This window comes from Candoia aspera, chromosome 4, assembly GCF_035149785.1.
Source record: "Candoia aspera isolate rCanAsp1 chromosome 4, rCanAsp1.hap2, whole genome shotgun sequence".
NCBI lineage: Eukaryota > Metazoa > Chordata > Lepidosauria > Squamata > Boidae > Candoia > Candoia aspera.
The window spans coordinates 72,922,325-72,945,034 of NC_086156.1; the positions used below are offsets into that span (position 1 = coordinate 72,922,325).

General features: G+C 42.4%; 2 protein-coding genes across 3 annotated transcripts in view; both read left to right on the top strand.

Moving 5' to 3' along the window:
• Window positions 1-14,813, top strand: part of ITGA2B (integrin subunit alpha 2b) — a 42,431-nt gene extending 27,618 nt beyond the window's left edge. The window contains exons 19-30 of one of the 2 annotated variants that reach the window (XM_063300531.1): window positions 675-742; window positions 3,764-3,911; window positions 4,805-4,888; window positions 5,443-5,522; window positions 6,151-6,231; window positions 6,367-6,472; window positions 6,861-7,013; window positions 8,758-8,871; window positions 10,329-10,442; window positions 12,274-12,375; window positions 13,432-13,554; window positions 14,204-14,813. In XM_063300531.1, the coding sequence (XP_063156601.1) occupies window positions 675-742; window positions 3,764-3,911; window positions 4,805-4,888; window positions 5,443-5,522; window positions 6,151-6,231; window positions 6,367-6,472; window positions 6,861-7,013; window positions 8,758-8,871; window positions 10,329-10,442; window positions 12,274-12,375; window positions 13,432-13,554; window positions 14,204-14,296 (1,266 nt within the window). In that variant the 3' untranslated portion in view covers window positions 14,297-14,813. The remainder of the gene's footprint in view (window positions 1-674; window positions 743-3,763; window positions 3,912-4,804; window positions 4,889-5,442; window positions 5,523-6,150; window positions 6,232-6,366; window positions 6,473-6,860; window positions 7,014-8,757; window positions 8,872-10,328; window positions 10,443-12,273; window positions 12,376-13,431; window positions 13,555-14,203) is intronic. The other variant, XM_063300532.1, reaches the window with a different exon arrangement.
• Window positions 14,814-19,625: 4,812 nt separating this feature from the next.
• The window catches only part of FAM171A2 (family with sequence similarity 171 member A2), a 43,666-nt gene continuing 40,581 nt past the window's right edge, over window positions 19,626-22,710 (top strand). The window contains exon 1 of the mRNA XM_063300533.1: window positions 19,626-19,870. Coding sequence (XP_063156603.1) covers window positions 19,756-19,870 — 115 coding nt within the window. The 5' untranslated portion in view covers window positions 19,626-19,755. The remainder of the gene's footprint in view (window positions 19,871-22,710) is intronic.

The window sequence follows — 22,710 nt, forward strand, 5'->3', positions numbered from 1 at the left end:
CACAGATCACAAGTCACAGTCAATGATAAACTGCGTAGTCTTTAGGTGTTATAAGACTGTTGTTGTTATTACTAAAATAAATAATTTTGAATTATTTAGCTAGCTACTGTGTATAGAGAGACTGGAGCAGTCCCCTCTGAACCAGGAGCCCAGCCATTTGATCAGAGATTATGTATGCCAAGTAGAAAAGAAATGTGTTTTGTATGTAAGAGGTAGGCAGACTGAGGGCCCTGAAGGCTTTAAATGCAACTTCCAGAGCCCTCCCAAAAGTTGCCACCAAATGGTATTTTTTATGTGAAAGAATGGGGGCAATGATCGAATAAAAGAAACCTAGTCATATTACATAAATGTAATGCTAATGCAGTTTAAAAGTAGATTAAACTAAATGAGATGTGGTTTTTGTCTGGCTTTATCCACTTATTTACCATGAAATTATCTTATTTAAGAGATGGGCAATTGCAGTGGTATGTAGATAGTCAGGTGGACTTAGTGAGAGGTATTACATGCTCTGAGTTTTCTACTTCATGCCTGGTATCTTTATGTCTCTAAATTGAGGGGGTTTTCTTGTATATTCCTTTGTTTCCTACTGTGTAGCTATCCATGTTCACCTCCAGATTGTATTTGTATTTGCTATTCATTCAGTGATAGCTGTGATGGTTTCCTCCCACCCACAGACCCACATCCTTATTGACTGTGGAGAAGACAACATCTGCATTCCAGACCTCAAACTCTCTGCTCACATGTAAGCACTAATAGCTTAGTCTGGGGTTGGCTGCAGTTGCTGAAGCGTGAGAGGAAAGCATGGTGCACGTGCTCATATGTAATGCTTGTTATCTTTCTGTGTGTCTTTTGCTCAATACCAAAGATTCCTTAAGGGACTTCCATGGATCTACAGTAGGAAAACATGTCACCATATTTCTCCTGAACACCATCTTGGCTGGGGATTACTCACATTGCAGAGGAGATGACCTATGGTTTATAAGAAAGACAAAGACCTTCATCATCATTAATTTTTATCAGGATATCTAAAAAAATAATTTTATTAATCCATTTTCAAACAAACAAACAAACATACATACATACATATATATATATATATATATATATATATATATATATAAACAAAATGAACAATTCACCACGAGAAAAGAAAAAAAACACAACAAAAGAAAACATTGAGACAAGAAATCTGTAATTGCAAATATATTCCAAGTTCACCTGATTTTATAAGTCTTTAAAAGGAGACACCAAGTTTCAGTGTTCACCAAGCCTGTCCAATATTTTTTTCCAAAGGGAGAAACAATGTGACATTTTCTGATTGACAGACATAATTTTCTCAATTCAGTTCAATTCAATTCAATTGATTTTATTACGGTCACTGACCAGTATATATAATTTTCTCAAAAATGGCTAAATCACACATCTCTGAAGTCTAATCCATTATATCTGGAATTATAGTATTTTTCCATCTCATAAGGATTATTCTTTCTGCTATTCCTAGAGCACGAAAAACACATCTTTGTTCAGAACCTGTTAAATTCCAAGTAGTTGGTATATAATTTAGTACAATGTGAGTGTCTTTAAAACCAGTTTTCCCAATAATTCTGTCAACATATTGTATAACATTACTCCAAACGGAGTATAAGGAAGAACATGACCATAACTTATGAGTTAAGACGCCCTCAAATTTCTTACAACACCAGAAATTTGTTCACTGAAGGTGAATGCAACTGATGCATATGCAAAGGCAGGCATGGCCCATCGGGTTCTTGGAATAAAATAGCACCACATCTATCTTTGAAAAAATCTGTGGACACTTTGCTTTTTTCAGAAGGACCGTAACATTGCAAAATACATGCTATACTTAATATAATAATGAGAGCTGGTTTGGTGTAGTAAAGGCACTGGGTTAGAAAACAGGAGGCCAGGAGTTCTGATCCTGCCTTTGGCACAAAGCCAGATGGATGACTCTGGGCCAGTCACGGTCTCTCAGTCCTTTGAATGACCAAAGAATACAACGGCAAACCAATTCTGAAAAATGTTGCCGAGAAAACTGTATGGACTTGTCCAGTCACCAGGAGTCAAGACTGACTTGAAGGCATCTAAATAAATTAATAAATGATGTAATTAATGTAATCACATTTTTACTGTCCTCTAGGACCCTGTAATGCCAGATGGTATCTTTGCCAAGTTACACCTTCAGATTTCTTGCATGGATAGCCAAGCTGAGATGTAATTTACCTTCCTGTGATTTTGTGAACTCCTTCTGGCATGTTGGTTTTGAAATATAGTACCTACAATTGCCTTTACTTTAACCTGGTTTGCTTTAATGCCTTCTTTCATTAGTGGTTCTCCAAAATACTTTATTTCTTGAACTTGAAAACATTTGCTTTTGTTTTCAAATTAACCTTTTAGGACTTGGCTTTTTTCAGTCCTAATTTTTCCAGATTTAATCTCTGATCACATGCTTCTGTGGTGTCCCATAAAAATATTAATCCATGGTATCTGTAGAATGCTTTCCATCAGTTGTTGTATGCTGTGATGAAACATTTCTGGACTAGAACATAACCCAAAGGGCATATGTTAAAAGTTGTACTGACTGATTTATAGGCCTACTGTATATTACCACTGTATGTTTTATACCCAAACTGTCAGTTCATTCACTGTACAGACTCATAGTAATTAGCAACAAGGTCACATTTCTAGCTTTTAAATGAAAGTAAACTAATAGGGTAAATGCCATTGATTACTCCCAGTAATTATCAGGGACTTTATTAAGACTGATTTCATACCAGAAATAGTAACATATTGTCTGCTTTGAAGTTTAGTTTGTTTATTTCTGTTTAAAAGCTAGAAATGACTTTGCTGCTGACTTCTCTATGTTTCTATAATGGAGGCTTGACTCCAGTTTGATTAAAACATACAGTGGTAATATAAGGATGGATAGATAGATAGATAGATAGATAGATAGATAATTGATAGACTGACTGACTGTTTATTGCAGTCATAGACCAGCACAAAAACTTTATATAGCAAAATTTGCAACGATCTTAGTTGTAAAACATGACTAAAAACAGTATAGAACCAAAAACAATAAAAACAAGACTACAATTAAGGTGAAGACTACGTCAGTACAGTAACCTATAAATGAAGTCTAAAAAGTAAAAGGAGCTAGAGTAATAAAAATTTAGAAAATAAAAAGGCAACTGGCTAGCTTAAACTAAATTTAATAAATCACACAATAATGTAGGAAAAAATATTAAAATTAATAGTTTTAATTAACATTGGTAAAACACTTGCAAGAAAAATATATTCTGATGACTGAAGCTGGATTTAGAAATGAAACATTTCTGCAGAAATCTGTATAGGTTCATCAGTATCCATGTAACTCTTAACAATTTGGTTGAGATGGTCCAATCTTTAATACAAAGTAGACTTATGGGAAAAGATTTCCTGGGTTTTGCATCTTCCTCTTCCTTCAGACAGTTCAAGAGGTCATATGCCATTAATTTCCTTAAATGAAGAAAGAAAGGCAGTCAGATATCAGTGAGTGGGAAGGAGAAAGATGTCCTTCCTAATCCAACCAAAATGTTCCATCTTTTGCCCAGTCCTCCAATTGGCCTTGCTGCACACTCAGACCTCAACCAACGATCTTGCCTTGCCAACTGCAGTATTGCCCACATTATATCCTTTCTAATTCCTGATGCAGAAGAATCAAAGGCATTATTTAGTTCTCTTTCCTTTCTATGTGGTTATGTCTCAGGAATGAAGCTTCCCTGCTTATTGGGGCTGAGAATGTGGTTCTCATCCAAGTTACAGCAACAAATGCTGGAGAAGGAGCCTATGAAACTGAGTTAGTGGTGGAGCTGCCATTTGGGGCTTACTTCCAAAGAGCTAACAGCAGTGCACAGGTGAGGTCAGATACAGTCATTGAATTATCACTCCTAGCATCAGTCACCACTGAGCATCTTGGCCTAAGTTGCTATGAATTGTAGTTCAGGAACATCTGGAAGGCCAAGTTGCCCACCATGGATAAGAGGTTTATCATTGTGGCTGAACATTGACAAAAGTGCAATCTTGTAGTCTCTCATACCCCTTATAGAATGGAGCCAAACAAACATTTTCATCTCCTTGTTTATTCCATTCTTAAATATTTCCTAAAAATATTTACATTTTCTTGCTTCCTGTGTGTACAGGACAACCCTCAGTTGGCTGGAAGCTCAGATTTACCAAAATTGATCATCCTGTTGCATCTAGATATGGGTGAAATTATATACAACATATTTGGAGAATGGATAGGTTGAGAGAATCTGAACTAAATTGCTGTACCCTAAAGAGCTATGCCATGTAACAGTGCTCAGGACCTAGGCTGTGGGTGTAACAACGCTCTGCAAGTCGTTCCGTTGTACTGCCATAGGTGCAAGTGTCCTCATCCAGAGCCATCTGGGATGATTTGCAGCTGGGAACCACACTTAGATGCATTAGAAGCTTTTCTGAGGTTTAACACACCAACCTTTCTTTGTTTTTGATGTGTTTTGTGCTAAAATGGGTGAGAAATTCTGCTATTATATATAGCAAATTTAGTTATGCTTCTAAGAGGCTCTGGTGGCCACAAAATGGGGGTTGAGGACCCCGTGGACTTCAGGGTGTCCACTCCTGTCCTAGTCATTAACCTAGAAACAGCCTTTCCAGTTGAGCAGAAACAGTATGAAGGTCCTTCCATTCATTTCATAACATTGCTCATTCAATCTTCCAGTGTTAAGTATACTTGAACACACACTTCCCATCTCTCTTTTGCCTGTAGAAACTGATCTGTAATTTCCGCAAGGAGAATGAAACCCAACTGGTGGCCTGTGAAGTGGGCAACCCAATGAAATCCCACACAGAGGTATGAGATTAATTTCTAAAAAGGGCCCATTTTCAAGTTTGTTCTGAAGTCTGAAAAAGTAGCAAAAATCTAGAAAGGAATGGAAATTCTTTTCTCCATGTAATACACAAAATTATGCTACACTGTCTTTTTGCTAAAAGGTTAACTTAAAAACTGAATAGGATGTAAATAAAACCAATGCATTTTTCACCAGTGCATGACACTTATTATTTTCATATAAACAGAGTAGAATTGTTATCAATATTTTTGATTGACACTTATAAAAAAGGTAGTGACTGAATCCTACATATTTTAGTAAGCAGAACAGTTGATTGTGATATGCCTTCTCTGATTCATATTATACCACAAATAAATCCATGGTCTGGCACCTACTGGAACTCAGGTGAGTTACTGAGAAGTTGTGGCACAAAGCAAGCCATTGACACCAAACAGCACCCTAGGATGGTACATAGTGCTTTCTTACCCTGTCTGTCTTTCTCCTGTTAGCCTCTCCTCTACTCCCTGATCTTAATGAGGTTGTTCTCACTTTTCTTCTTGCCCCTTATTACTTACAGATCAAGGTGGATGTGGAACTAAGTATCAGCCAGCTAGAAGATGCCAATAGTAGCATTGTTTTTGTGCTGCAACTCAAGAGGTAACACTCAGCCATGTCCCACTGGCTAAGTGGGAGAGCTTAAGAGAGCCAGTTTGGTCTAGTGGTTAAGGCAACGGGCTAAAAACCAGGAGACTGAGAGTTCTAGTCCCACCATAGGCATGAAAGCCAGCTGGGTGACCTTGGACCCTCTCTCTCAGCCGAACCCACCTCACAGGGTTGTTGTTGTGGGGAAAATAGGAGGAGGAAGGGGTAATAGGTATGTTTGCCGCCTTGAGTTATTTATAAAAATAATAAAGGGATAGAAAATAAAATAAATTTTTTTTTAAAGTCTCTGAAACCAATTCCTCTTTCCCAATCTGGAGCCTTCCAGATGAACTCCAAATCCAGCAGATTTGGAGGTGCTAGATTGGGGAATGCTATAGTATCAGCATTCTTCACCATTCCCCAGCCAAAAGACAGAGAAACTGCTCTACATTTTGAATCCTTCTATGTTGCCAACCGTTCCCCCACCCACCCTTTTCTGTAGTTACCTTTCCTATCACAACACTTTTCCATCCCTTATTCAAGTTGACTTGAAGGTCCCTGGTACTGAGAAGAAATCTTGGGGCTGCCTCAGAGGTGAGCCCCATTCTGACATCTTCACCATAACTTCACATTTCTTCTGCAGTAAGAATAGCCTGAACCCCAACAGCAATAAAGAATGGCTGCAGGTGCCACTCAAGGTTGATGCACAGGTGGAACTGTTTGGGTGAGTATAAGCCATTTTGTTCAATCCTTTCCATTGGAATGTTATTTTTCTGTGAGTGCAGGTTATTTTTTTCCTCCACTGGGCTGATAAGAGGGATGCATTTTAATTCTTGTATTTTGTGTTCTCTGTTCCCAGAATCTCTGTACCAGCTGCAATTGTGGTCTCGTGGGCCCTGGAGGACTTTAAGAACAAAAGCAATGAAGCTGGTGACTATGGACCAAAAGTAGAGCACATCTATCGGGTACCAAGAAACATACATTAGAATTGGAAATATGGGAGCCCTAGCCTAATATCGAATCCGCGTGATGGGGTGAGCTCCCGTTGCTAGTCCCAGCTCCTGCCAACCTAGCAGTTCGAAAACATGCAAATGTGAGTAGATTAATAGGTACCGCTTCAGCGGGCAGGTAACGGCGTTCCGCTTAGTCATGCCGGCCACATGACCACGGAACTGTCTACGGACAAACGCCGGCTCTTCGGCTTTGAAACGGAGATGAGCACCACCCCCTAGAGTCGAACACGACTGGACTTAATGTCAAGGGAAACCCCTAACCTAATATTGATACTTTCCCCTATTACTGATCTTTTTTTCTTTCTCTTTCTCCATGTCCACCCCCACCCCATCTCTCCAGCTGCAGAATGCAGGCCCCAGCACAGTATCTGGAGCTGACCTGCTTGTGTATTTCCCCAGTCACTTCTGGAAAGGCTTCTTACTTTACATCACAAGAGTGAGCACAGAAGGCAACATCATCTGTTCACCCATAAATGAGACCAACCCTCTAAAGGTAGGACTAATACTGTATCTGGAGGAGGAAGAGGAAAGAGAAAGACCTATTACACAATGCTAGAGCATCTCATTTGCATGCAGAGGATTTGGAGGTTAAATTAATCCATGTCACATTCAGGTTAAGGATTCAAGAAGCTGGTAATGGAAAGACATCTGTCATCAAGAGGCCACTAAGAGGAGAGTAGATTACAGTTAGACTGTGTTAAATTTAGTGGGATTGATCAATGGCCTAACCTGGTTGCTACCAGGAATTTTTAATGCCACAACGTGATTAGGAGAAATTGGGAGGTTTTAGAGTAATTACCAAAATTCAGAGCCTACAAATGGCTCTTCCCTTGACAGTCTGCAAACTTTGGCTTCAAGAGCCCCAGATGCCCCTGACTGCACACATATATGCAACCAGAACCTGGGTCAGAGAATGAAGAAGAAGGAAAACCCAGTGGCTGTGATGATCATACAATATCCCTAGCTTGGTTTGTGCTAACCTTGGCCAGTTTTTTTGTAGCTTAATGTCTTGTATTGACTCAGCTTATGGTTTGCTTATAATTTATTGTGCAACCTCAAAAATGGGCTAATTCAGTGATCAGGTTAAGCGTGTTGTGTGAATGCAGCCATTATGAACTAGCCAATTTTCAAATTTCAGCAACTTCAACAGCATCCAGAGAACCATGCTGTAGATTCTCCACCTTTTACTAGAGAAATTAAACATGTGTGATTTTGTTTGTACATATTTATCTGCTAAAGCCTCGCCCTTCCCCTTGTTGCTCTGTGTCTTACCCTGTATCAATATTGTTACATTTGTCAGGCTTGGTTTTATTATTACTACTGTTACTCAGGAAAGATAAGCCTGTCCATGATTTGCTTCCCTATGCAGGACATCTGATTGTCTGAAATAGCTGACTGAAATTTGTATCAAAATTATCCTTTATGGTGTCACTTTTCACTAGTTCATATACTGAACTAAGCATAATGTGGTATGTTGGATTTTGGTTGATCGTGTTGTGTGAACTTAGTCACTGTAGTTTCTTAATCATGTATACAGGTTTACTATATACTTATGGTTTAGCATACTGTGTGTACAGCGCATTGAACAAACCATTATTAAGGGAACCACAGCTACCTCTAGCTATTTCTCTATTATAACAAGTTTTCAAATTCAGTCAAATCCTTCAATATTCCCCCTTGTTTCCATAATTCTCTTGTTGGTGTGTTAATTTGAGAGTATCAGAACCAAAAATGAGTGTGGAAGAGCAGTGTGCAACAAGGACTTGAGAGATCTTGTCTTCTTGATAATAAACAGATTATTATCTGTCTGGGGACGTGGTGGCGCTGCGGGTTAAACCGCTGAAATGCTGAGCTTGCCGATCGGAAGGTCGGCGGTTTGAATCCGTGTGATGGGGTGAGCTCCCGTTGCTAGTCCCAGCTGCTGCCAACCTAGCAGTTTGAAAACATGCAAATGTGAGTAGATTAATAGGTACCGCTTTGGTAGCAGCGTTCCGTTTAGTCATGCCGGCCACATGACCACGGAAGTGTCTATGGACAAACGCCGGCTCTTCGGCTTTGAAATGGAGATGAGCACCGCCCCCTAGAGTCAGACACGACTGGACTTAATGTCAAGGGAAACCTTATTATCTGTCCACTGAGCAAGTTCTTAGTATTTTCTTCATCATAAAAGCAGGCATGCAGTAAGGAAGCAAGAGGGGAGAAGGAAACCATAACTTAGTGTCTCTTTTTCATCATAGCTAAAAGTCCAGGAGCCCACAACTGCTCCTAGTTACAACCTGACTATCCCCTCACGGCGTTGGCGTGAGAGGCGTGATGTCAGCCTTTCAACATTCAAGGAACCTAGTGTGGTGGTGAGTCTTTCGGGGAAACGCTTTGAGATGCCTTAAGGCTCTTTGTTGTTTAAATTTCATAAGGTAATCAAAAGCACTTGACACTAGATCTGAGTCCCATTTCTTTGCTCTTCATAAATGAGATTAAACCAATACTGACTGGCCCAATCCGTAAACCTGGGAGTTACCTATCTTGCAGTGTTGTCCTGAAAGTAAATGACACAACTATTCCACACATTAAAGTTCCATGAAGATTGAACATAACTGCATACTATCTCAACTGAGACATTAGGTTAGGAACTTGTTTGTTCTTAAAATGTCAAGATTTTGAGACTGAGAGGCTTTCTAGCTCTCCTTGGTGGTCTTACAGAGTCCCACCAGTTCGCAGGTTCTGTGATGCAAAAGCTATCCCATCTCTAATCCACATCTGCCTCCCCTGCCTATAATTTTCCCTAAGAAAGAAATCGGTACCTCTGAAATACAGAACCTTACTGCATGGTAGACATTCGGCCACAACTTCTGCTGTCGGGGGAGTGCTCAGTTTACCAGTGCAATTGTTTCTCACCATGACTCCTTCTCCCCTGACCTCTTCTGTTCCCATGTGCATCATCTGCAATAATCTTCTTTTTCTCTCCAGTCCCCCAATGCAACGAGTGGGATAGAGCTGCATGATGCATGTCAGAAAGGGAAGGGACTTCAATCACATGGTCACGACCACCATCTTGGTCTTTTTGACTTGTCCTGCAGACGCCCCTGCTTTTTATTTTCCAGCACTGTGAAGCAGCCTTGCAGGAGCCAATTACAGCACCAGCGATGTTACTGTGGTGATTGGTGTTACTGCACCTGCCAGTCGCTCTCCCTCAGTCATACTCACTTGTCAGCTGTCCTGTCTGGAATGGCTGTTGTTTGCCTTGGCTCAGTTCAGCTTAGCTTCAGTGGCTTCACCTCTTTTCATGGCCCTTCCTTCCTTCCTTCCTTCCTTCCTTCCTTCCTTCCTTCCTTCCTTCCTTCCGCAGCTTCTCCTTCCTTTCACATGCTAAATGGTTCCATTCAGCCCTAGTTAGAGATTGCTGTAGTCCCACTTCACTGGTAGTCACTTACACGCCTGCAGTGACAAAATATAAACAAGAGTACTTCCAGTTTATGCTTTCTCTTACTGTGGACCAAAAGTCATTGTAAGGGACTTTTTTGTGAAAAGATAAAGATGGAAAAAGCAGTAGGAATGAAGGGGAAAGTTACAAGACAAGGTAAGCGTGTCTGGATTCTCTGCAAAATTATGGGAGGTGGGCATGGAGTTAAACTTCTGCTCGCAAAGGCAAGCCAGCATAGCCAGATTTCTGTCATACTCTATAGCTCTCAGCCTGGATGGTACACTTGGAATATAAGGCTGCATCCTGGATCTGATATATATCCTGTGTTTGTTCATATTTTCAAACAATTTCAGTTGATTTTAAAACATTTAATCTTTCTGCCTTCAGAATTGTAGTAGCCAGTTGTGTGCTGTCCTCCACTGCCAAGGGGGGACACTGGAGAGGGGCCATGGAGCAATGGTGACAATTCATTCTGTGCTGTGGCTGCCAAGTTTCCAAGAGGTAAGAAAGGAGCTTAGAGCTTAATAGGTTTAGTCATCTCTGTTTATATCCCTCCCGAAAGGGTCTGCTCTGCTAAATCAAAGCCTTGCTAAGAAAGTGAGGTATCCAGTTTGTTTGTTTATTTTCTATCCCGCCTTTATTATTTTTATAAATAACTCAAGGCAGCGAACATACCAAATACTCCTTCCTCCTCCTATTTTCCCCACAACAACAACCCTGTGAGGTGAGTTGGGCTGAGAGGGAGTGACTGGCCCAAGGTCACCCAGCTGGCTTTCATGCCTAAGGCAGGACTAGAACTTACAGCCTCCTGGTTTCTAGCCCAGAGCCTTAACCACTAGACCAAACTGGCTCAATTAGTTTTCCAAGGGGCTATAGGAGTGTTGCACTGAAATTATAAACATAATATGTCATTAGGATGCTGAAATGTTGTGGCATCCAAGAGGACAGGTACTTGTCTCACAGAACTGACAATGGAAAATCCAGCACAGGATAAACAGAAAAAGTAGGGGCAGCAGGGTAAATGGAGAAACAATGTAGTGGTTTGAATTCTACATCTAGCCAGTTAGTAGGCTATGGGAACTAGAGAGTTGTGCCCAAGGCTTTAAGGAAAAAGTAGACTCTGAGGAGGGATTTGAAGGAAATAGAAAAGGGGTAGGCAGATCCAAGCATATGAGGTAGCAAGTAAGAAAGGGTGGAGTTGCATGAAGAAGCTGTGAAGCTGGAATAATAAAGATCATAGGGCAGGATGTACTGGTGGAGAGAGTTGTAAGGGGCAGCACACTGGTTCAAGGCTGAACTAGGACTGGAAAAAACTAAGCAGAACTCCACAGTGAATCAAGGTATTCAGTAGCTGATCTTGAGTAAGTCATTGTTTGGCAATATAACCTACCTTATGGGATTATTTTGAAGTTAAACTTCAGTGGACAAAGCCATTTACCACATTAGGCTACTGCAACTTGTGTGTTGGATCTTAGAGAGGGTGGCAAGCCAGTAGATGATTCAGGAGGAAGAGCCAGCAAATACAGGGAGTCTTCACTTAACAACCATCTGTTCAGCAACTGTTCAAAATTACAATGGCGCTGAAAACATGGACTTACGACCTGTGCCTGAAATTACAACAGTCGCAACATCCCTGCAGTCACGTGATCAAAATTTGGGCACTTGGCAGCCCTCCTGCTTTTATGACTGTGGGGGTGCTTCGACTCCCCCCACCCACCTATCTCCCCCCCATCTCTGCCCTTTTGAAAGCCCTGCACCCTGCCTTGTGGGGCAGGAAGCCCAGCTGTGGGAAAACACCGGCACCACCCATCCACCTGCACCGTGCCAGCCACCCACCCATGCCAAGTCAAGCCACCGTCCATGCCAAGCCAGCCACTTGCCTGTCCATGAGCAGACAGTGGCTTGGCTTGACATGGGGTGGGTGGCTGGCATCCCACAGGCAGCGCTGATGGTTTTGAGCAGTGTGGCTGAGCTTCCCACCCCACAAGGCAGGGTGCAGGGCTTTCAAAAGGGTAGAAAAGGGGGGAAGATAGGCAGGCGGGGGGACTTAAAGGCAGTATTCGGGGCTGGGAGGAACCTAGCCTGGAATGGCTTGGTTTGAGGTGGGTGTTCAAGCTAATAACTGGTAAAATTCACTTCACGATGGCAAAGGGAATTACCAGGATTGCCGTAGCTAAGTGATGCCATCTCGCTGTGCAACTGCATGGCTTAGCGATGGAAATGCCAGGCTCGGTTACTGTCATTAAGTGAAGACTACCTGTATTTAGCCTCTTTCTGCCTCCTCCCACTACACATATTAATGAGGCTCCAATGCCACTTCCTTCTTCCACAGCAGCTTCCAAAGCAGCTTCTTATCCAGTCCCAGGCCCAGTTCACTGCTACAGGGGCGCCTTACAATATTCAGCCAGAGGTTCTACCCAGTGGGGCTGCCCTGGTAAGTCCAGAACTCGGTCTTTCAGGATCATCATCACTATTGGCCAATGTGAACTTTTCCACCAATACCAACATTTGTTCAACAGGCTTTGAATTTTGGCTTTGAAAATCAAATCAAAGGATTTCTTGAATCGTAGCATTTATTAATTTCATAAGTGCAGCGCCAAGTATTAACCTACCTGGTTCGAGACTTTTCTTTCTTTTTTTCCCTCTCTATAATCCAGAGCAGTGTTTCTCGACCTTGGGAACTTTAAGACTTAACAACTTCAAGCCAGCATGGCTGACTGGGGAATTTTGGGAGTCGAAGTCCACACATCTTAAAGTTCCCAAGGTTAAGAAACACTGATCCAGAGACTAGAAGCACTAGCATGAGGATGGGAGGTGGCCTGAAAGCTAATAGAATATTTCCCCCAACAATTTGTTTCCATTTTAGAAATCTAGAAAGCATTACCTTGTTCACTCCTGGATAGTCCTTGAAAGTTGCTGACCTCTGAAGAATCAGATAGTATTATGCTCCTATGGATGACTGTATTTCGGTTAACAACCTGAGATTGACAGTGGGCCTTTATCCCACATGTGCAGCCCTTTGTCCTTCTCTTAATGGTATCAGATCAGGAAAGCTCTAATTAACTATTGTTTCCCATTTAATCTGAATTGGGCAAATATGTTTTGTAAAACTTCAGGATTTGATAGGAGTCGCTATATCAGAAACACCTTTATTCTGAAATTTCAGTCATCTTGTTCAAGACTTCCTGGCCCTACAGGGGGAAGCAAATGGATTGTTTGTAGAAGCAAAGAGATAATTCACATTTCACCAAGATATGATTGACAGAGTCCCTAATAACAATTTAGCAAAATCTTCCCCTCCAAAACATAACAGCAGTTCCACCCTTTAGCAGCCCTGCAAGTATGGCAGACTGAGTGTTGGGGATGGATGACAATCACTATTTTATTATTCCTTCTTGGCTGTTAAAAAAGCTCAGTCACTTTGGACTGAAAGATCAACCTGTTAATTAATCTGACTTTCTTTCTCCCATCTCTCTCCTGCGGCTCACAGGCTGAAACTCTGGTGGAATGGGTGAACCCCGATGCCGAGAGAGACATCCCTATATGGTGGATCATAACAGCTGTGTTGGTGGGACTTTTCCTTCTTGCAGTCTTTGTTATTGTTCTCTGGAAGGTGCGTGGAATCCTGGGCCAGGGAAGCCTGACTATAAAGCATGGGATGCAAAAATCCAAGAGCATGTTCCTCTTCATCCATGCAGATGTACTGAAAATAGAGCCAGGACCTGCTTTTTCGAGGCAAGGTAGCCAGGGATGCGTCAAGTAATCCAGAGAACGTAGCTGATGAACTCTCTGGTGTCTGCTGGTTGCATAAGCTTATTTGTACAGAACAGAAAATAAAAAGCAATGCATTTTAGAAGTTTTAAAAAATAGTATCCAAGTACAGTTAAGGGTGGTGGCAAAGTTACAAACATCCTGTCCTGGGACTAGCCCCCCTGATTGCCAATTCCAACCTAGTTTTGGAATAGAAACTGCCTTGATGGGTCTGGGCAGATGATCGAAGAGATGATTCTCATTCGATTTCTTAAAATGAATAAATAGGTGGCAGCTATGAGATTGTTTAGAGAGTTAGCAGTTGGAAGGTGCCTTAGCTTTGCCTCCAGGCTCTTCAGTTAATATACTAAATAGATGTATATGTTTGTGTGGCATATTTTAGCCATGTCAGAAGCATTTACCTATAAGAATCTTCTTCTTGCATGAAGAGAGACTTATTTCTTATTCACCCTATTTCTTCCCCCCCCACACACACACCTTTTCTTCTATAGACGGGCTTTTTCAAGAGAAAGCGACCACCCACTGAAGAAGAGGAGCAGCTAACTCATGATCCTGGAGTTCAGTCAGCTGGAGCGGGGCAATAGGGTAACTCCTCCCACATCTAATCTCATTCTTGACGGCATGGAAAGGACAACAGCTGGCAAGATACCCTGACTCCCTGTACTACCTTCCTTTTTTAAAAATTATTGCTGTCACCACCTTCTTTACCCACAATTCAGGACACATAAAACAAGGTTTATCTGGTCCAAAGTGCATTTTAAGCAGCAGAAATCAGACATCTGTGAGAAGACCACGGGCTGGACAGGAGTGTAATTGAATCTCCTGCTCATATTCTCCATGGCTGCTTGTAGACTTTGTAGAGAATATAATTTTACTCACTTCCTGGATGTGCAATTCATATTTCATCAGCTCTCCAATTTCAAAAACCAGTTCCTGGCTGCAAAACCTTACCCAAGTGGATCACAATCACATATTCAAAGACTCACCCATTTATAAAAATGAAAAACAGATGGAAAATAATGTTATAAAAAAATCCAATAAAGAATCCTCCACAACTTATGTAAAAAGTGCAAGTTTTGCATATGAAAGGGAAGGGTAATAAAAAAACTGCCTAATGTATTAAATGCATATGAAAATTATCTGATTCCTTCAAAATTCATACAGCTAAGAAAATTCTTATTTTCTTTTAAATGATATTTTTGTATACATCATTCTTTTTCATAGCATTTCCCTTTATTATATAACTCTGTTCCAGACTGCAATATTTATTTTTATTTTTATTAATCACATTTATATGGCCACCCCTCTCTCTCTCTATACACACACACACACACACACACATATATACTGTGTGTGTGTGTGTGTGTATGAATGATATCCCTTAATAATTAAGGTATGAACACCACTCTTGGAGACTATTTTTGGGTTCATCTGAGAAACTATTAACCATTCCTCATTGACAATCTATTCCCAGTTATGACCATTTCCTCCCAATATTTTTTTAAAAAGTAAACAATACTTTTTACACTAACGATATCGGCTTCTTTGACTCTTTGTGGTCCATTGGGAAGTCAAGTTTACTGTGGTGTTGATGCTCAGTGATGACTCCTGGGATTACAAACATCACCCCAGCCATGTCTTGTCCAATAGAGATTAGAATCATTTTGGGCCTGTTCCAAAGCTGGGGATGTAGACAAGAGAAGTCTGCTGATTCTGTTCCCTCAGGCACCTTAAGTCTCTCTGGGCTGCTGAACTCAACAACTGGCTACGCAAGGCATGAAACATGTGCTCCTGATGTGTGAAATATTTTACTGTTCGTTCAAGAAAAGCTACAATTTAGATTTTTAAAAAAGGATTATTTTAGTGTTGTAGCACAACAGCCAAAATGCATAGAACATATAAATTCAAACCCCACCAGGATTGTGAGAGACAACTTGTAAAAAGTCATCTTATCAGAGAAAGATAGGCAGTTCTGATTTCCTGATAAGAAAATCATGATCGGGTGGTATGGAAATTAATTAGATTTAGCATTAGGAAAGGGGGAAAAAAACTGCACAGCCATGTGGAGACTCCTTCAAAACTTCTGATTTGTTGCTGTCTGTCAACACCACATAGCTCTATGCACAGCAGTTGGGAGCTATTAATTTGTAACTAAAGCTTGCTTTCTTCAGTGTTCCAATTAGTTGATTAAAACAGGAACATTTCTTTTGAAGGGAAAACTATATGCAAATTAGCACTGACCCCTTCCTCTCTCTCTCCCTTCCCCCTTCTTTTCTGAGGGATTCTTGAGAACACATTTCTTGTCATTCAGAGCATGTAAGAGGCAAGCCATGTGTTTGCTGGCATTTGTTAATATTCAAGAGCCAGCATCCTTGAAATGGGAAGGAGGGGGATAGGGAGAATGTAAACTGTTGCTGTCTAAAGCAAACTGGAGCTGAACTTGTAGTTGTTCGAAAGATGGATAGTTTGAAGGATCCCTGGATTTGGTCTGAACGGGAAGGATTTTAACATTCCAACAAAACCTTTGATGCATGAGTTTCTCACTTAAGAGCATTCACTGCATAGAAATACATGGACACCACTTCAGCAATTAACAGTTTTTAAAGGAAAAGTAGCTTTGGGAGAAGTGCCTGAAAAAGAACATCAAGATAAGCCACTGATAACTCCTTCCTTCCCACTTTTTTCCCCTCCATAAGTACTCTTTCTCCAGGTTCCTGATACATGTTTGCAAGGGGAAACAGATTTTGGCATGCTGCAGGAATCGACTCCACTGCAATTGGTTGTGGTGGTATGTACATACTTGGGGATGATAGGCAGAGAAAGCAATCTGCTCATTCAGGAAAGCTTTTGATTTAAAAACATGCCTGCTGGGATACTGATTTATGTACAATGAGTAGTTGAATTCATGGGTGGGAAGTGTCCCCCCCCCCCTCTATTTTCTGTGTTCAGGAACTTTCCTCACACCAAGGTATCCTGAAAGCACTAAAGAGCATTTTGGGAATCGGGGAGCATTCCAGGGATGTACACTCAGAACAAGCTGCTGGCTTTGATCAAAAATTAGCAAGGAGTTCAACTCCCTAGCAGCTGGCTGGGGAATTCTGGGAGTTGAAGTCCACACATCTTAAAGTTGCCAGGTTTGGAAAAAGGTGATCTAGAGGGTAAGATGATTTAAATAGGTTTGCCCTAAATATGCTTAAGTCTGGGTCCAACCCATTATATTAAAAGTCTTTCATTAAATCTAGAACCTTAAGAAAAACACAGTAGTAAAAAGCTGCAGGAAGATGATTGACTTCGGACAAAGATCAAGATGATGCAGTTTAACCCTTTTTCCCACAGTGCCAAAGACCATTCTTTCTAAAGCTATTCTTCTTACTCAAGAAAGTTAAGTTATCCTCTCTAGCCAAGAGGGTCTTGTTCCCAATCACCTCCTCACAGTCTTGCTGCTTTTTAAAAAAGGAGTCCAGATTAGTGCAAAACATATTTGGATTAAATTAATTCCCTAGCTCTCCATCCTGATAGTATGCTTGTCTGGCCAGGGATTTCAATTTAAAAAAAACACATTTTATTCTTTTCTTTGTTGCAAACTGCCCAGTCTTACAATTGGGCAGTTTATAAACATTACAAATAAATATTTTTTTAAAATAATTTTATTGAAAATTTTAAAAACAAAGATAAAAAGTAATACAAACTAATATAGAGTGAGAAAGAAAAATAAAAAGAAGGAAATCAAAGAGAGAGCTAAAAGTGCAAGAAAGAAAAAAAAAAGAAAAATAGAAAAGAAAAAAAAAAGATACCAAGAGTGGCTTCCGATCTTCTTTATAGCAGTTATAAGTACAATTATAAATTTACCTCTTTCTTTAAAGTTACATAATGACTCTGTTCTTTCTATAATCTATCCTATCTAATCATCAAAACCATAAATCGTAAGTTCATTTTTTTGTTTTACATAAAAAGTCCAACAAATAAATAAATTTTAAATGCCTGTTTTTTCAAAAGGTTATAGGCTTTCTAGACCATTAAATATAGGACATACCAATAGACCCTCTGGTTTTGTCATATGTTTGCTCATCTTTGGGTAGGATGCTTAATACTGAATGATTTCAATTACCAGCCTTTTTTCTGAGCTCACCTTGACAAAAACTTTGGATTCCCAGAACACACTTTTGAAAACTATGGTAATGGAGGAAGACAAAAGGCCAAGAGCTATCAAGGGGAACTGCCAACTCTTCCTACACAATAACTTACTTGAACGAGGGGTTGCTTAGATCAACAACAAAAAGTAGGAAACAATGACAAATTAATAACTTCACCCTATTTCTAGCACCAAATCCATCTCTAAAGGCCTTCCAGAAAAATCAACTCTTGACAAGTCTCAAGAATGGGAGGAGAGTCTCCCCAGAAGATAGATCCCACCTTTATGCTTCTCCCATCATCCATCCTGATAAGTGGTGAACTTGAGCAGGCATTCTCTGTTCATCTGGATTGGCAGGCAAGGATGGGGGGCGTGTCTTGAAGATGCCGTAGTGATAGCTTGTGATAGTTATAAGTGATGGTCAGCACCATGAATCACTCTCAGACCCATTTCCTAAGAAAGGACTGGAACTACTATAACAGAGTGCCCCTGCCAACCCTTGCAGGTGGCCCAGAAGGATACGGTGGTTGCCAGTCTTGAAGACTGCTGAGGGGTAAAGCAGGACAGGGGTGAACATGCTCCCTTCATTTCGGCCTATAGAAAGTAAGGAAGATGTCCTTGATGGAGATGTGCAAGCTCCGTTGCCAAGGAGTAAAACATTTTTTTAAGTCTAGAATGTGCAGATAACATTCAGAAGTGACTCAGACAGACACCTCCCTAATTCACTGAATTATATGAGGGAGGAGGAAGTACAGCACAATCAGACTTGCAAGGTTCTGTTATTATAGCCAGTCTCAATAAAAGTAGTTTTAGTCTTCCTGTGGAGTTGACTTCTTTGTCTGTCTCCCTAGTTGGGCTGACACGGCCCCACCACAAGTCATCAGTGAGAGCAATCAACATGATTTCCATCCAGTGCCCAGCCTGAATCCTGACTGCCAGAGGTCCAAATAATCCAGTGCTCTTTGTAACTGCTGCCCCACTACCTTCTCTACCAACTTGCCCCCAAAGATATAGGGCAGATAGATATAGGGGAGTAGCTGTCTGCAGAGGTTGGATCCAAGGCAGGCCCCTCTTTTAAGGTTGCTGGCTTGGCATCTCCCCCTCCTGCAAGTATGTGTTGACTGCAGTAGGATCCAACTCCTTGTCTTCCTTCTGGACAAGGCTGTGGGAGAGTTCCAAGGCAGGCTCAAGTGAGGAACCAGCCATGCCTTAACCAAGTTTGTGCCCTCCCTAAGAGCATCTGGAACCAGCCAACTCCTGCCTCTCCACAGAACCATGCAGGAAGGTCCAGAAGGGCCAGGCACAGACCACATCAGACTAGCATTTTGGATGTAATTGCTTGTGAGGAACTCCAGAGTCAGGAAGCATTATAGTCTTTTCTACATCTGTTCTACATGAGCAAAGGATTGCACCTTGCTCATTGCTGCAGTAGGATGCTTCTTCGCTTCTGTGGCTTTCCGTTTCCCATTCGCTTACTATTATTCAGAGCAAGACTTAATCTGAACGGCAGCCATGTTTTGCACATGCTCAGAGACACATTTTCGGAGCATTGCTGATAGGAGATGCGCCTCCTTACGTGTTTCAGGACCCTAGGTCGGTATTGATCACAGTTTCTAGGTGAGGTAAGGCAAGGGCGGAGCGCCGGAGAAGAAGTAGGCGGCGGCGGCGGCGGCGGCGGCGGCGGCTGCAAGAACGAGGCCGTCGCGGTGCTCGTTCGCCCAGTAGGTGGAGCCGTTCGAGCTCCCCCAATCTCCTCGCTGGACAGGAGGGGCTGCCGGACTCGGGCACCATCGCAGCGCCGCCTCTGCTGTCGCCAGCGCATAACCGGATCCTGCAGAGCCAGCCCAGTTGCCGCCGAGGGTCTCTGGACGCGCCATGGCCGGGTAGCGGGAGCCGGTGGGGGCGGCCAGAATGCTGCGGGCGCCGGCTGTGGCGATGCGCTTCGCCATCCTCTTGCCGCTGCTCGTCGGCCCCGGCTGGTCGGCTCTGGGCAAGGCGCAGCCGGGGGAGCCTCCCAGCCCGCAGGGTGAGTGGCTGCGAGACTGGTGGGGCAGGGGGCTGCGTGCCCGCCGGGGAAAAGCTCGCGGGGCGCGGCGGGTTGGAGGGAGCTAGCGGGGTTTTCGAAGCTCTGCCGGGTCTCCGCGGCTGGGGTGGGTGGGGCAGCTCGGAGGGATGGGCGCAGTGCCTTAAAATGCTTCGGGTGGAGGGAGGCGGGAGGCTGAGATTGTCGCCTGCCCGTTCCTTCGCGCTCTCGGTCAAGGTGAGGCGCGCCGGGGGTGGGGGCAGGCGGGCAGGTCCTACGTGCCGGGGAGCTTCTACTCCCGCCGTTCTTTTGGGGCTCCGACTTTCTCTGCCAGGGGTCAGGTGGGGGAGGGGGGGTCGAAGCAGAACGAAGGAGATGCGACACACAAGAGGGGGAAGGAAGGAAAACGGATAGGTCCACGCGGTTTTTTTCCACGCGTCCCCCCACCCATTGTCGCGCCCTTCTTGATATCGGAAGCCGCATTGTCTTCTCCACTTGGAGGGCGCCCCTCCCGGACAAAGAAAGTCAAAATGGGGCAGGAATCGACCAGCTGCTTGCTAGGGTCTGATTGGGTACCCTTGGGCGGCTACAACCTGCACCTCCCGGGCGTGGAGTGGTGGGGAGGTGGGGAAGAGGAGGACTGTCTCTTAAGGGAGGGTAGATCTCCTTGATCTCTCCCCACGCTGGATCCTATCTCTCAGCCTGGGTAGCACCCCCTGCCCATCTCTTCTCTGATCCCTCACATCTTCCTTTCCTCCTCCCCCACTTTGCCCGGCCATCTCCTTACATGGTAATTTTGACTTCCCCTATCCACACAGCCTGGTCCAGGGTCTTTTCCCCTTATTTCCCTCTCCAGGGCTTTGTCTGCCCTTCTTTCCTTTTCTCTAACAGATGTGCCCTTTTTCTCATCCTGCCTCTGAACCATCCACACATCTCAGCCTTCTTCCACCCATATTTCTATTTGGTCCACACCCATTCTTTTCCTATACCTCCTCTCTGACCTCTGTTGGTGTACCTGTTGACGCTGTAGCATTCGCTTTGTTTATCTTCAGTAGTTTTTATAGATCTCCACACATACTTGTGTGAATTGTCCCCAAATGTGTGAGCTTTTTCACTGAACCTTTATTGTCTGAAATAAACAAGATATGTCCAATTTGTGGTATTCAAACACATGTAGGCTGAACCTGTCAGTTTAATTTAATCTATTTATCTAACACTCTATCTTTCTGTGTCCACCTTTCTATCTCCCACTTACTTTTGTTTCCTCTATCCATCCCTATTTGATAGCCAAGGTTGTATTTTTCCAAGTGGCACAATAACTTAATTCTGGGTCCCCGCCTTTTTCTTCCTTCTTGGCACCATGTACATCCAGCAGGGGATCCTCACTTGGAATATGGCATGTGCCCTAGAGTGTCTGTGGCCATTTATGAAATAGCACCCCACAGGAAAGCATCCCCTTGTGCTGGTGGGAGAGAGCAGCAATGAAGTCCCTGGAGGAGTGGCACCGAATGAGTCTGAAAATCAGAAGAGTCTGGCAGCACGATATGAGTCTGTGTTGCTTTCGTGTAGTTGCACCTCACTAGATTTCAGTGGCTTCCATGTCCTTGATGTTTATGTCTTGGTCCATATCGCAGAACAGAAACAGAGGTCCTGTTTGTTCTGGCTGGTGAGCTGCAGATTTTTGTATATGGGTGATGGAAATAATTAAACCTTTATGTGAGCTTGTGCTCCCTGGAGCATGAGTGGGTAGATGTGACAACTCTTCCTTGTATGCTGTACAAAATAAATTGTCATTTCACTTTTATCTCAACAAGGAGATAATAGACTCTGTGATTTCTGGAAATCTACTTGTTTTCCCTAGAACTGCATTACATTTTGGAAGAACCGGTTCCACCCCCTTACCTGCAGGTTGCCCATGCACCTGCTGTGCCTGAGAGCCACTCCAGCCAATTCATATATCAACAACGTCTCTAGTAAGAATGGTTGGCTGTAAGCCACGCGCTCCTCCAGCCTGGTCTTGCATTGTGTGTTTTTGTAGGACGAATAAAGAAAAGAAAGTATCTTGACAAACGGAGTATCTGTCTGGTTTTAAAAAGGAAGGCTCACCTGTGCAACTTTATACCAAACTGGAGATGTGCTCATTCTGGTTTTCTTTGTTTACAAAAACAGAACTAGGAATAGTCCATCACTCTGTGCCTGGGCCAGATTCTGTCCTCATTTGATATTTGGGAAGACATGGGATTTAACATCTTTAGATTATATTAGGTTTAAAGTTGTATGTTACCTAGAGTCAAAGCTATTCACAATTCAGTAAAAGCAGCAGCAATGCTAATTCATCAATATCCTTTGACATTAGTTGTGGGTTTTGTGTAAATGTCTCTTGGACTATAAAATATGCACAATAAAATAGTGGAATATTATACTTTCTGAGCTGCTTTTACTGTGCTGTGTTTAAAAAACACTTGGGTACTTTAGCATGAGTTTGGTGCAGGCTGGTTGAACTGTCATGTCATTAAAATTTCCTGTCCCTACAGTAGCAGTAGCCCCTGGCAGTGTTTCCTTAGCTGGCTGCCATGTTGCCTTAGTTAGTTCCATGTTTCCTTATTCAATAAATTGCTCTGAAAGTCTCAATTCCAAATTAAATTCTGCTTCAAAGGCTAGAATTTCTGTGAAACTAGCTCATTGTCCCTCTGCTTTTGTTCTACAAATCTGCAGCACTTTGCTTGGGAGGCACCCTCTTTATTATGGATCCCCTGTTCTTTATAATCCTTATGATTATAGTTGCAGTTATTTAGTGATCAAAAGAGAGTCCTTCCAAATGCACTTAGATACTCTTTGCTTTG